General features: G+C 41.2%; 1 protein-coding gene across 1 annotated transcript in view; it reads right to left on the reverse strand.

Moving 5' to 3' along the window:
• Window positions 1–13,805, reverse strand: part of PTPRG (protein tyrosine phosphatase receptor type G) — a 708,710-nt gene that overhangs the window by 232,932 nt on the left and 461,973 nt on the right. The window contains 1 exon segment of the mRNA XM_030208031.1: window positions 2,128–2,285. Coding sequence (XP_030063891.1) covers window positions 2,128–2,285 — 158 coding nt within the window.

The raw sequence follows: 13,805 nt of genomic DNA on the forward strand, positions 1-13,805 counted from the left end.
TAGAATATCTGGGTTTTAAAAAAGGTTTGGACAAGTTCCTGGAGGAAAAGTCCATAGTTTGCTATTAAAATAGACCAAGGGGAAGCCACTGCTTGCCCTGGGATTGGAAGCACAGAATGTTGCTACTCTTTGGGATTCTGGAATGTTGCTCCTAATTGGGTTTCTGCCAGGTACTTGTGACCTGGATTGGCTATTCTTATGCGTGATAGTTGGTATTCTATAAGTAGTCATTTACACATGGAAGTGGCCATTTACATGCCTTCCTGCCACTTAAAACTAGGTGGTTCTTTATAGAATAAAGTCCTAAGGGACAATTCTATGAGTGGGTGCTTCTGATTAGGTGCCCCAATGTTGTGTAGTGAGATCCTATTCTATAATCAGCATCTGTGATGGGATTTATTTATTTTTACATTTGTATCCCACATTTTCCCACATATTTGCAGGCTCAATGTGGCTTACATATTACCGTGAAGGCATTGGCCAATTCCGGTACAGGATAAGTACAAAATGTTGTATTGGGATAGGGAAGATAAGATTCAATCAAGTTGGGTTGAGGTAAAAGAGTTTGTCAATGTCCAATACGATCTTTGATAGTGAAGTGTTGCAGGGTTGAGTCACTTAAGTTGGGTCATTCGGATATGCCTTTCCGAATAGGTGAGTCTTTAGTAATTTTCTGAATTTTAGGTGATCATAAGTTGTTTTCACCACTTGTGGCAATGCGTTCCACAGGTACGTGCTTATGTAAGAGAAGTTGGACGCATGGGTTGTCTTGTACTTTAGTCCTTTGCAATTTGGGTAGTGGAGATTCAGGTAAGACCGTGAAGAACTGGTACTATTTCATATTAACATACCCTGGTATCGGTGTGCCTACATGTACATTCCCGCAGTTACACCAGCCACAGACCTTGATAAGTAGTAGTAGTAAAAGCGGTAAGGTACATGCATCAAGGACACAGATAACTGACCAACATTCTGTTAAGTCTTACATATAACTGCAAGCCCTGTCCACTTTTTGCCCATGCTCCTCTCACATGTACATCTCCCTTGCATTTACAGGCCATGTCACTTATCCACGCAGTTGCAGAATTGCTCTTAAGTGCCCTGCTGGCACTTTTGTGGGTAAATGAATATTTATCCATGTAACTGCTAGCATTCTGTGCACTTATGCACATTAGGGTGCGTGAACGCAGATGCAAAATTAAAGAATTCTCCTTTTAACGTACCACTTAAGGCCAAGTCCATAAACCACTACTAAATGGACTTGGGAAAAATCCACAATTTCAGGAATAACATGAATAGAACGTTTGTACGTTTGGGAAGCTTGCCAGGTGCCCTTGGCCTGGATTGGCCGCTGTCGTGGACAAGATGCTGGGCTCAATGGACTCTTGGTCTTTTCCCAGTGTGACATTACTTATGTACACTTCCTCACATCAATCTGCTCTCTTGCTTTGAAAAAAAAAATGGTTATGGAGAGGGACCCATGGAATACACGCAAAGGGTGATTTATGGAGGCAAAACAAGCCTTTCTAATTCTTTAGAAACCTGTGAAGACTAGGATGGTATAGTGACCATAGAAAGCACTACAGCATTATGGGTACCTATCCTATCACGTCAACAGGTGCATTTCTGACTATCCCAATCTCCCTCTAGTGGTTCATAAAATCTTTTATTTATTTATTTGGGTTTAGTTCATACTTTTTCAGTAATAAACTGTGGATCAAGAGGGACTAGCAGTGTGGAAATTACAAAAACGCATATACATCTATAATTTTTTAAATTGCTCCCTGGTACACTCTTAAAAATAGAAATTGTTAATCTGATTGCAGGGTATGTTCCTGCTACCTTCACTGACACACACAGGACTACCGTCTTAACTTGGTGGCAGTTATGCTGAAGAATTCAGAGATTATTTTTTGAATATTTATATTTCTCAGTTTCCATCCCTATTTCATACAAAAAAAGAGTGAACCATAAGGAAAGAATAAAGAAAAGAAACAGATTACAGGAAAATATCAATGAACAACTCTAGAAGTCCACAACAGGCAAGGGCACCAAGATATATCTTAAACAACACAGAGACTGCAGTTCACCCACATATGTGGTCTTTGGCTGTCAATTTGAACCTACCTGATGATAAGAGATTGGAACGGGTCGGTTAAAAACAATCCACTCCACAATCTCGCTACACGGGGGGGTTGTCAGTGAACCGGTGTAGCGGTAATAACTTCCGAGTGATGCTGGCAGCAGATCCCTCAACACAAAGGGATCTAAGAAGGTTTCTTTCTCTGTAGGAAGAAAGAAAAAAAAATACAACTTTATAAACTAATGGCTTTGTGTTTCTTTTTTCTCAACAGTAAAATGTTTCAGAACCCATTTATCAGCATTCTATGTGCCTGATAGGAATGGGATGTCATTTGTATCGATATACGAAATGTCAATAGCATATCCCATATTTAAGGATTTTCAACTATTGGTCAAAAATGGGCACTTAAATGTACTGATCTGTGATTAACCACAATACCCTATGTAAGTTTATCCTGGTATCTTTGAGGAGGAGGAGGAAAAGAATTCAGAAGCTCAGAGACCTTCTGGAAATCAATTACAGCTCTGAGTCCATCACCAGTCATAAAAACATTTCCCTTTCTTGTATTGTATATTTTTTTATGATTTGTGTTTGATAAGATTGAGGGAGCAACTAGTAATCTTCTTAGCCTGAATTTAGATATCTGCAACATTGAGAAATTAAAGGGACTATATAAAAAAACATAAAACATAAAAAATAGTTAATACAAGAAGGGGAGGTTTTTATGACTGGTGATGGTGGGGCTCAGATCTGCAACTGATTTGTAGAAGGTCTCTGAGCTTCTAAAGTCTTTTCCTCCTCTTCAAGAAAATGTTTTAGTGAAAATGATTAATATAAACTTACATAGGATATTGTGGTAATAACACATCCCATGTCATTTCATGACATTACCAAAAGAAAATGAAGAGAAAAAAAATGCCATTTTGTGTTTTGTTATCTGCTAAAAATAGCGTACACTATTTAGAAATACTGTGCAGTATCCCATGGATTCTATATATGGTGTCTAAATTTGGCAGATGAAACAAAAAAGTGAGGAGAATGGATGAGGATACCAACTGTTTTATATTTATTCACTTAAAAAATTATGTGTACATAACAGCGACCCGACACGGCCGTGTTTCGGCACAATGGCCTGCTTCAGGGGTCTTTATAACCTAAATTAAACAATAAAATATATTAAAAAGTATATATTGATTTGACAAATATTTGATGAACATAAATATAATGAACTAACATTGTCTAAAATGATAGCATGGATTGTACAAACTTGTGAATTATCTTTAACTCGTTAAAATAATAACATGATCAAATATATATATGAAATTAAAAAAATATTATAAATTGTACAATATTATTATAAAAACACATGGTTAGTATTTTGAACAATACATGATTTTATGAAATGTTTCTAGTTGATCAAATAAACATATTGTATGAAATGTCGTGGCACAATAAAATGGAATAAAATTACAATTGAAATTGTATAATTAAACATTAGATCAGTCTAAATTTGGCATGCGTGTTGAGTACTGAACCATTAACTAGCAATAATTAGGTATTAACAACTAATTATTGCAGTTAATTTGCTTCAATTATGATTTATGTGTGCGCATCTTCATATGCATTATTCTATAACTATCCATATGCAAATCTTTTAGCACACAACTGAAAAGGGTGTGTAGCCATGAAAGGGGCATTGGCAGTTCAGGGGTGTTCACTAAAGATAATCACAGTATTATAGAATTCTGGGGATCCACGCCTAACTTAGGCACCAGTCAAACAGTGAATTTCCCTCCTCCCCCACCCCTGCAACCTCACCCAACCTAAACCCGCCCAACAGAGAACTATAAATCTACCACCACCATCAGCCTGGGTTCCTATGGCCAATGAAGATAATACAAAAAATGTTTAGCAGCACTGCATATGTTAGTAGTGCTACAGAAATGGTTAGTAGTAGTAAACAGAGGCTTCTTCTATTTAGTGTTATATGTTGAATAAAACAGTTCCAAATCATCAAAAATTATATTTTCCTTCTAGAAAAGCCAAGCATCTCTCAGGCTTCCCAAATCAGAAGTTGATGAACCTGGTTCCTCCACTTTCAATAAGCGGGAGGGTCCGAGGACACCCATGGCTGCACAATACATTTCGTGGCGATCAAGCACAACTTACGAGTCAAGAGGGTTTCACCTTTTGATTTTTCTCTACCTACCCCAGTCATGTCTAAAACTAAATGTTCAGGTGAATTTGGGATGGTGCAACCTCAAATAATTTTTAACATGTGCAATGTAAACCATTTCCACAATAGTATATGCATGTTTTCATCCTGCATTTGAACCCCAAACCACAATAGACACATTTCAAGTCAAAGACTCTTGACAAGGGTCAATCCTTTCATCCGTCTCTCCATATAACTTGGCTAGCACAGAAAAGAGGCTGCAGGCAAAGCAGAACTATGCTGATGGGGATCCGACGCCCATGAACCCAAAGAGGAGAGCACTGGAGCTGATTAGTGGTGCATAGAGGATGAAAATAAACAGAGGAGTAGGGACACTGAGAAGAGACAGGACAGAGAGAAATAGGGAGAAAGAAAAAGTGGAAGCAGGGAGAGCAGAAGAGATGGAGAAAGGAAAAGTGTAAGCAAGGGGAGGAGAAGAATAAGGAAAGGAGGAGAGCTGATTACCTTCTCTCTCCTTCCACAGACACACACCAGCACCCTTTTGCATGCTTCCCCTATCACTACCAAGGCATCCTGCTACTCATTCACCCCCACTCATCCATTATTCCTACTGAGTCAATGGCACATAACTCGGCCGTATGCAATCACACATTCACGTACCCAAAGCCTCCGCCACCACTCAACTCAGCAAAGCATACCCTTGCGCAATGCTTTCAGCAAACACTTTTCAGCTCGGAAAATCATAGCCCTCCCAACTGACGTCTGTGGCAGGATGTCAATTTCCATATTTAACCATTTTTTTTTAAATCTCAGTCAAAAGGTAAAGTAGGGTCTATTTTCATCCAAGAGCTCAGATCTTAGCAGACTGTAATGAAATGAGATCATGCCAGTCCTAAGATCAACAGTTATCAAGAACAGCATCAATCCTCACAACCTGTTGATTGGTCCTTTATTAGAGATAGTAGAACCTCTGTGCCTACTAAATTGTATTGTGTTCATGCTTGCTGATAGCAAAGCCCATTTGAAAGCTAAAAACAATCACCTTCGAATTATGCACCTTTATCTTTCAAATCCTAAATGGCACAGCTCCAGATTATATGGTACCATTAATAAACTTACCTCAAAGAAACACTAAATATGAGACAAGAAGCTATTTCAGACCACACCTCCCAAATTGCAAAAAAGTGATCTACAAAACTGTCCACTCTGCAGACTTCACTTACCTAGGAACCAAATGGAGGAACTCCTTAGCACCCAAAATAAGAAATATACAGGAATATACTAGATTCCGCAAAATCCTCAGATCGTTCCTATTCAAACAAAACCTCACAAAGAACAACCACATCTCAAACAATTAATTAGTACCTGAATTGGTTATTACTCTATTTACCATTAGCTTTCTCTTTGCTTCATGTACAATTTCTCATTCATAATAGATTTTCTAAATGTTAAACTTCCATAGCTATCCCAGTATGTTTAAGATACTGTATTGTAAAATTGGATTCTTACAACAAATTACTTTCTGATGCTTTATTACGTATCCTATACTGTTTATTGTAAGCCACATTGAACTGAAACTTGTTTGGGATAATGTGGGATATAAATGTCACAAATAAATAAATAAATAACGCAAAACCTGGTCTAGTTTTGGTGAAAGGATGCTTTAAATAGTAAGTGGAAGAGACCATGTTACAAACTAAAGCTTCAATTAACTATGATATTCCCTCACTTAACCGTATGGCATGCTAATTTTACCATGCAAATTAATGACATTTCAGACTGGTTTAACTATGCACATTTAACTTGTGGACTGTTTCATTGCCCCTGTATTGTTTATGCATGTAAAATACTAAGATTTGTCATACTATGTCAGACCAAAGGTCCATCAAGCCCAGTATCCTATTTCCACTGGTGCCCAATCCAGGTAGAGAGATTGCTTATCCCCAAGTCCACCTTAATAAACGTTTATGGACTTTTCTTTCAAGAACTTGTCTAAACCTTTTAAAACCCAGCTATATTAAATGCTCAAGATCAGCCAATCAGGTTTTCAGGATATCCACAATAAGCATGCGTATAAACATTTAAGTGTCGTCAGTTAAGAAGGGAGAATGTATTGTAATGCACACGTTTACAGACTTTCCCTGATAACGCCTAAAGTAATGAAAATTCCTCAGTTCTCTGCTTTAAATAAGTCATTGCCTCCTATACAGCTACGATACTGTGATTTGGCCAAAAATATACTGTAAAAACAATATTTCAGCTATTTACTCATTGGTTTTCAACTGATTCATCTAGGACCAGATTTAAGATTGGGGAAAGTCAGAATGAGGAACTCAGGTCAAAATGCCACAGTATCAGAACTCCTTTCAGTCAGCCTGTCATGCAGCCCTAAAGCAATAATCAGCCTGGGTATCTGGCAGCGGCCTACCAAGGACGGGGTGGTGGGGGCGGTCCGCCCTGGATGCACGCCGCTGGAGGGGTGCAGAGAGCAGCCGCGCGCCTGTCGGCTCCGCTGGTTCTCTGCTCCCTCTGCCCCTGAACAGTTACTTCCTGTTTCGGGGCAGAGGGAGCAGGGAGCCAGCGGAGCCAAGAGCCGCGCTGCTACTCCAATGCACCCGGGGAGGGGGGGGTGCGCTTCGGCGATCTGCCCCGGGTGGCAGTCGACCTAGGATCATCACTGGTAACTGGTGCCTTCAAACTCAGGCATCCTAGGGCATAGCTTCCGCTTCCTACATCTAAATCCAGACCTGGACTCAGCTGCTACGTTTCCCTACTGATGAGATCAGAAGCAGACAACTTGTCTGCATTAGAGTAAGGGTGTTACAACTGAAAATACTTACAAGAAAGCTGCACCCTCTGTATACACTGCATTATTACAAGTCGAAAAAAAAACCCGATCAATTAAAAGCTGCACAGCAGTTGTGGAGATTCACTGTTCTGCTCCTAGGATTTGTCCCAAGAGAAGCCAAATTTAGGCTCTTAGGTAGTAAATTGAAATCCAGAACCTCCAGGGTAGCATTTTCAGAAGTGCTTCCCCGTTCCACATTCAGGACCCAAGAACCAGGCAGAGCTCTCGAGTCTCAAAGCACGAATGAGATGACGCAGGGAGGAAGTTTGGATAATTTCCTAAAAGAAAAGTCCATTAGCCATTATTAAGATGGACTTGGGAACATTCACTACTTAGTTCTAGGATAAACAGCATAAAATCTGTTTTACTATTCTGGGATCTTTACTTGTGACCTGGATTGGCCACTGCTGGAAACAGGGTACTGGGCTTGATCTCAGTATGGCAACACTTATGTTCTTAAATGTCAAAATCATATGTTATTTTACCATAACACACATTAGTTTAAGGTAATGTGGGCTACATAATAAGATAATAAGATGCATATCATGCAAATATATGTAAAACACATCTTAATTATGCAAATTGAATAACACAGCTTATATTGAACTCCACATGCTATGTTATTTTTTCTGCTCAGAAACACTGGGCTGCAATTACTCAGCCTAATGCTTCCATGTATCTTCTTAAATAGGCCATCACAATCAAACAGGCACATGGTCTGAAGTTCTTCCTTCTCTTTCTGTCTCCCACAGCAAGGACCTCACCCTGACCCACCACTTCCCTGAAGACAGAGAAGACTCAAGTGACCAAACCCTGCTCACACACACTGGCCCCTTAACCCCTCCCCATTAAAAAACATCTTCTCCTCACAGCCGCCCCCCCCCCCCCATCTATCTTGAGTATTCACTGGTGGTCCAGGGATGGAAGGACAGGAATGATCCCCAGTTGCTCCTGTACCTGCCGTCTTCGGGTTTCAAAGTGGCATCCGCAACCTTTAGCATCTCACAGTGCTACTGCTGGGGTCAGGCTGACATATAAGGGCCTTTGCTGCTGAAAAATGTTACAGACAAGATTGGCTCAAGGAATTATGGCATCTTAAGTCCCTTGTAATGTTTCCATTCCCAGTCCAGCATCTCCCCCTCACTCGCTTGGTCCAGCGTCTCTCCCCTTCTTTCCCCACTCCTCTGGTCCGGTTTCTCTCTGCCTTCCTCTTCCACTGCAATCCTCTATGCTTTATCTTGGTTGCTGGCAGCAGCAGCATGAACCACAGGCAGCTTTTAGGCCACCCTTGCATCTTCCCTCTGCCATGTCCCACCCATAGGAAACTGAATCAGAGAAGGTGGGACGCGGCAGAAGGAAGATGCAGTGGTGGGCCGAACGTCACCTGTGGTTCATGCTGTTGCTGCAGCCTGCAGCCAAGGTAAGATGTACAGAACCACGGTGGAAGGAAAGAGACCAGACCCGCAGGGAGGAGGGAAAAGAAGCTTAACCTTTAGCCCAGGAGAGGCACTGGTGATGACATCAGAGACTGGGGATCTTGATGCCCTTTATCACCCAGCACCCTGAGCCAGTGACTGATCTGGCCCAATGGTTAGGCCGACCCTGATTACAGACTATCTCAGCGCCATCCTGATATTGCTGGGGTGGTCGGTGGGTGATGCGAGGGCAGTCCCTGGCGTTGTGTCTTACTGAGATTTGCTAAACCGCCTTTTATGGAAAAACAGGTCATTGTTGGCAGTGATATGCAATTCTAATTTTATCAGGGTAGCTATCCAGATAGCATTGGCCATTCAGCACTGGCCACTATCTAGATACCAGCACTAAATACTCATTTTCTTTTCAGAAGCAGTGGCTGATATTTTTAAAAATGTTGACTGCCCTGGCTGGACACTGACCTGTATCATCTTTACACAGACCCCATTACTTCCCAGCAGTAAATACCTTGTTTGTGCACGTCGACAGAGGATAGTATAATCATGCCTTCAGAAAATTATTAATGAGTTTTAATTGATATGATAAATACTCTAAACATAGCTTACCCTTTGTATTACAAAACAGCTAAAAGAAAGCTAAAGCTTAAGGTCTATCAAGCAACCTTGAAATATACGCTGGTAGTACTGTACCTTAATAATTAATTGCTCATCAATTGGAAGGACGAGGTAGGAATGCGAATGCTAAACTCCTTGTTATTTAAATTAAAACACTGAATAATGCATGACTGTTATATTAAATACACACCGTATCAAGCAATCTATATCTCAACTACCTTTCTCTTCTGTTTTAAATATTTTGAACCACATAATGAATATCAACCCGGGGAAGCATCTTTAGACAACGGAACAGCTTATTTTTATGCAACCTACATGGATCTCAGCAGGATTATTGTTTCTTCCCCCCCCCCCCCCCTTATCAATTAGGCAGATTTTCAGGTTTTTGTGAATAATCTGCTAGCTCACAGTGAGAGAGCAGAGCTGTAAAAGGCATTGTCTTTTTCCCGTATTCAGGGTGAAAGTAAAATAGTTCATGCAGAGGGAGGGGGAGTGTCAAATGGAAGAGAAAAGCGTGACAATTCCAAAGTAATAGACTAGATGAGATTTCTTTTTTTTTTTTTTTATTTAGCTGGTGTGTTCTGGTCCTAAATGCATAGCCTGCAAAGATTACTTTAGAGAATCAGTGCAGAATGCTTGGATGGAAGGCGTAATAATCTTCCACTCTGACTCCCCATGATGCCTTATGCCCTTGCAGTTTTTTTTTCTTTTTACCAGCTACATATTTTAAGCAGAACTATAAAATGAGTTAGGTGTAAAAAAAAAACACACAAAATTTATCAAGTCTAGCTTTCTTCTATTTGCCTAAGATTTCTTCCAGCCAAAGAACTGTGACCTTTCCTCCCCTTGTGCATCCGTAATCAATTCTGAAGCACAGCAAAATCCTGTAAAGTCAGTAGTTATTGCATTCTAGAGGTTATATTTGGTGATGAAAATCTCCACCACAGATTCTTCCCAAATTATCTGGGCACACAGCTTTAACAATAGGATAAGTTGGTGGCCAAAGCCAGGTTACTAGGCTGTACAGAGAGAAACATAACAGAGAATGACACGGGGATAGGGACAGAGCCAATGTGGTTAGGGCGGGGACAGAGCCCATGGGGACGGGGCGTGGACGGAGAAAGGGCCTGTGGGGTTGTGATGGGATGGGGTGGGGTCAAACATTGTCCCCGTGTCATTTTCTAGAGCATAACCAGCAGAAAGGAGGAGATGGTGTTGGTGAGACTTCGCCTGACTACTGTATTCAGTTTTGGAGGCCGAATCTCATTAACAGTATGAAGAGACTCAAAGTGGTTCAGAGGAAACTGACCAAAACAATATGGGATCTCTGTGAAGAAGACCCACATCTCTGGAACTTTTTACAGATTTGTCTGTGACATCAGACCTCACTCTTTGCCTTTAAATCTGAACTTCAGATATTTCTCTTTCAAGATGTTTACAGTTAGATCTTTCATTTGCAGAATGCCCAGCTGAATTGGCGAGAGCATTCCTATCGCTTGTTCTTTCCCCATCTTTTGCTTGAAATAAAGGAGTTCTCCCCCCCTTTCAATTTGTCTGTTTATATGCACACTTTATTGTTTTCTTCTATTGAATGAATTGCAAGCCACCTAGATGGTACTCATGGTTGGCGGATTAGTAAATTTAAATAAACTTGAAACTTGAAAAGAGAATTAGGGGCCCTTTGACTAAGGTGCGCTGAAAAATGGCCTGCACTGGTGTAGGCGTGTGTTTTAGACGCACATTTTAGATGCGCACAGGTCCATTTTTCAGCATGCCTGGAATAAAGATCTTGGCCAAAAATGGAAGTGCAGCAAAATTAAAACCAGTGTGCGTCCAATTTCAGCTTGAGACCTTACTGCCACCCATTGACTTGGAAGTAACGTCTTACACACTAACTCAGTGTGCGTACACTGGCGCTGAACACCCGGTTAGCGCCATGCTGTAGAAAATGTCTACCACGTGTTTTGTACATACAACAAAAACAGAATTATCGCCCAAGGCGCATGTTCTGATTTGACACGTGTTGGACGTGTGTAGGCACCTACTTCCCTTAGTAAAAGGACCCCTTAAAGACCTGAATATGTATACCCTTGAGAAAAAGAAGAACAGGGGAGCTAACCAATTAATGTTTCCAAAGGCATAAAAGAGGTACTGCATGTTCCGCTAAGACAGTCAATTAGCATCCTAGCCACCTTACTGCACAGACGGGCCTTGCCAGTCTTTATCTGACAGTTTAATAAATTTGATAAGGAATTACACAAGGCCAAAAATTTCATCACAAGTGAATAGTCAGGTCAAACTTGGAACCAACAGTGTGGTAGAGTAAATTTTGGTATGAGAACAGTATGTGCAACATCGTCCCTCGCCAGGTCGAGTTTTCTGGATTTCCACAATGAATATGCATGAAATCAATTTGCATACAATAGAGGAAGTGCATGCAAACAGATTCATCCATATTCATTGGGGAAATCCTGACAACCTGACACTGTGGCCCTTGAGGACCGAGGTTGGACACCCCTGCCCTAAGGCAACACCAATGCTTTGGCTGTTTGCTCTTTCAACTACTGTTCTACCAGGGATCAGGCATAATATAGCCAATTATCACAGAATCAAATCCAGACCTGCTAAATTGTCAGAACCTTCCCAACATCCCTCTGAAGGGATAGACATCACTTATCCATTCTGTGTATATGCATCGAATCATGACTCATCCCATTTCTTTTCCATTAACTGACAGCAGCAGTACAAAACAAATCTCATTAGAAATCAATAATTTAACCCACAGGCTTCATCTTAACCAGGAATGGTCGGTCATTGCCCAAAGCAATCCACAGAGGACATACAAGATGAACATACAACAGGGTTAAAGAATACCCTATTCTGCACGGATATCCATAATTCCCCAGACAGTGGAGCCTGACCAAGCTTCACCAGGTTTCTGAAAGATCTGCCAATTAAGTGCACAATTTAGGACTTTAGACGTAAGAGTCATTTCATAACAACGCAACCTATTTTATAAAGGCAACAGAACAAGCATTAGTCACGCACAAATCTTTCTGCACTAGTTTAAACCTGCTCCAACGACATCAGGCTCCTTTTACTAAGTGGCGGTAAGCCCAACATGGGCTTACCGCTCGCTGCACAGGAAGTACCACCGGGCTACCGCAGCAGCGGTGTGGCTAGCGGCGCCAGCCTATGCTGTGCTACGGGGGCAGGACTAGTGCCTGCTGCTGCTCCTCCTCCGGCCGGGTCGTGTCGTGGGTCAGGAAGGAAATGGAGTAGAGTCAGTTCGCCAGGAGGCTCTGAATCAATCGTCAGATCTGTGAACGTCGATTATTCCGGATCCCCAAGCAACAGTAGCGGGTTCATCTCTACCTGCGGGAGAACCGAGTACCGCGGAAAGTGAGCAGGAGGTGATTTCTTCAGCTCAGGAGCAGCAATGTCCTTCTTTTCTTTTTGTTAAGCCATCTGAAGTGACCAAAACAGCCCTTACATAGCAATAACACTCGGAGGGAGGGGGGGGGGAAGAGGGGACCCTGTGGAACTCAAAGGGAGGGGTGGATCCTGTGGAACTGGGAGGGAGGGGGGACCCTGGAACTCAGAGGGAGGGAGGACCATGGAACTCGGAGGGAGGGAGGGAAGAAGGAAGGACCCTGGAACTCGGAGGGAGGTGGAGGGGGGACGAGGGAGGGACGAGTGGGAGGGGGAATGGCACTTTGCGATAAATAATTAGATTTTGGGTTGTTGTTTGGGCACTCGGTCTCTGAAAGGTTCGCCATCACTGGCCTAAGTGGTTTACAGGTTGAAATTAAATATAACAGAATATATCAGAAAGGAACGCCATAATAGAGAGGTCAAAACCTAACATTCCAGAAAAAAGAAGAGAGTAAAAAAGGGAAAATATCAGAGGGAGAAAGTCACAAACTGAACATGCCTGGTTCCCACAATTGTAAGCCTTAATTTACTAGCCATTATCGCCAAAGGTCAAATTAAAAAAAAGAGTTTTTAACAGTTGCTTAAATTCTGTGAAAGAAGGCTCAGCTCTAATATTAGGTGTCGGGTCATTCCATGACTTCGGTACCAGGAAGTAAAAAAGCTGAAGTATGGGTAGATTCATAATGGGCAGAGTGAGGTGAGGGGATAGTCAAGCAGTTCGCATCCAAGGATCTGAGATTACAAATTGGAGTATAAGGAATTACCAAAGAAGAAAGATACAATGGATAATTATCATGAAGAGCCTTATGCACGAGACATTAACATTTTGAAGAGCGGACAATATTGAACAGGGAGCCAGTGAAGTTTGGTCAACAGGGGTGTAATGTTATCATATAGCTGAGCTTTGAATAATAGCCTAACTGAAGAGATTTTGTTTAGATTGGCTTATGGGTTTTCAGTGGATTGAAATGGGGGTTCATACTTATGTTAATATGTAATGTACAGTTACTGGGGTCTTTTATGTAAGTGTTTTATCCTATTATTATACAGTGATTGTTAACTGTTTTTATTTTGTTTTATATTGTACATTGATTATTCTATTTGACGTTTTTCATTCTTTGATTGTATATTGTTTTACTGATCATGTTATATGCTGATCATGTATGTTAATTGTTGTGCTCTGCCTTGGGAAAGGTGGGACATAGGTAAATACAA

The sequence above is a fragment of the Microcaecilia unicolor genome, chromosome 6 (assembly GCF_901765095.1).
Source record: "Microcaecilia unicolor chromosome 6, aMicUni1.1, whole genome shotgun sequence".
Taxonomy (NCBI): domain Eukaryota; kingdom Metazoa; phylum Chordata; class Amphibia; order Gymnophiona; family Siphonopidae; genus Microcaecilia; species Microcaecilia unicolor.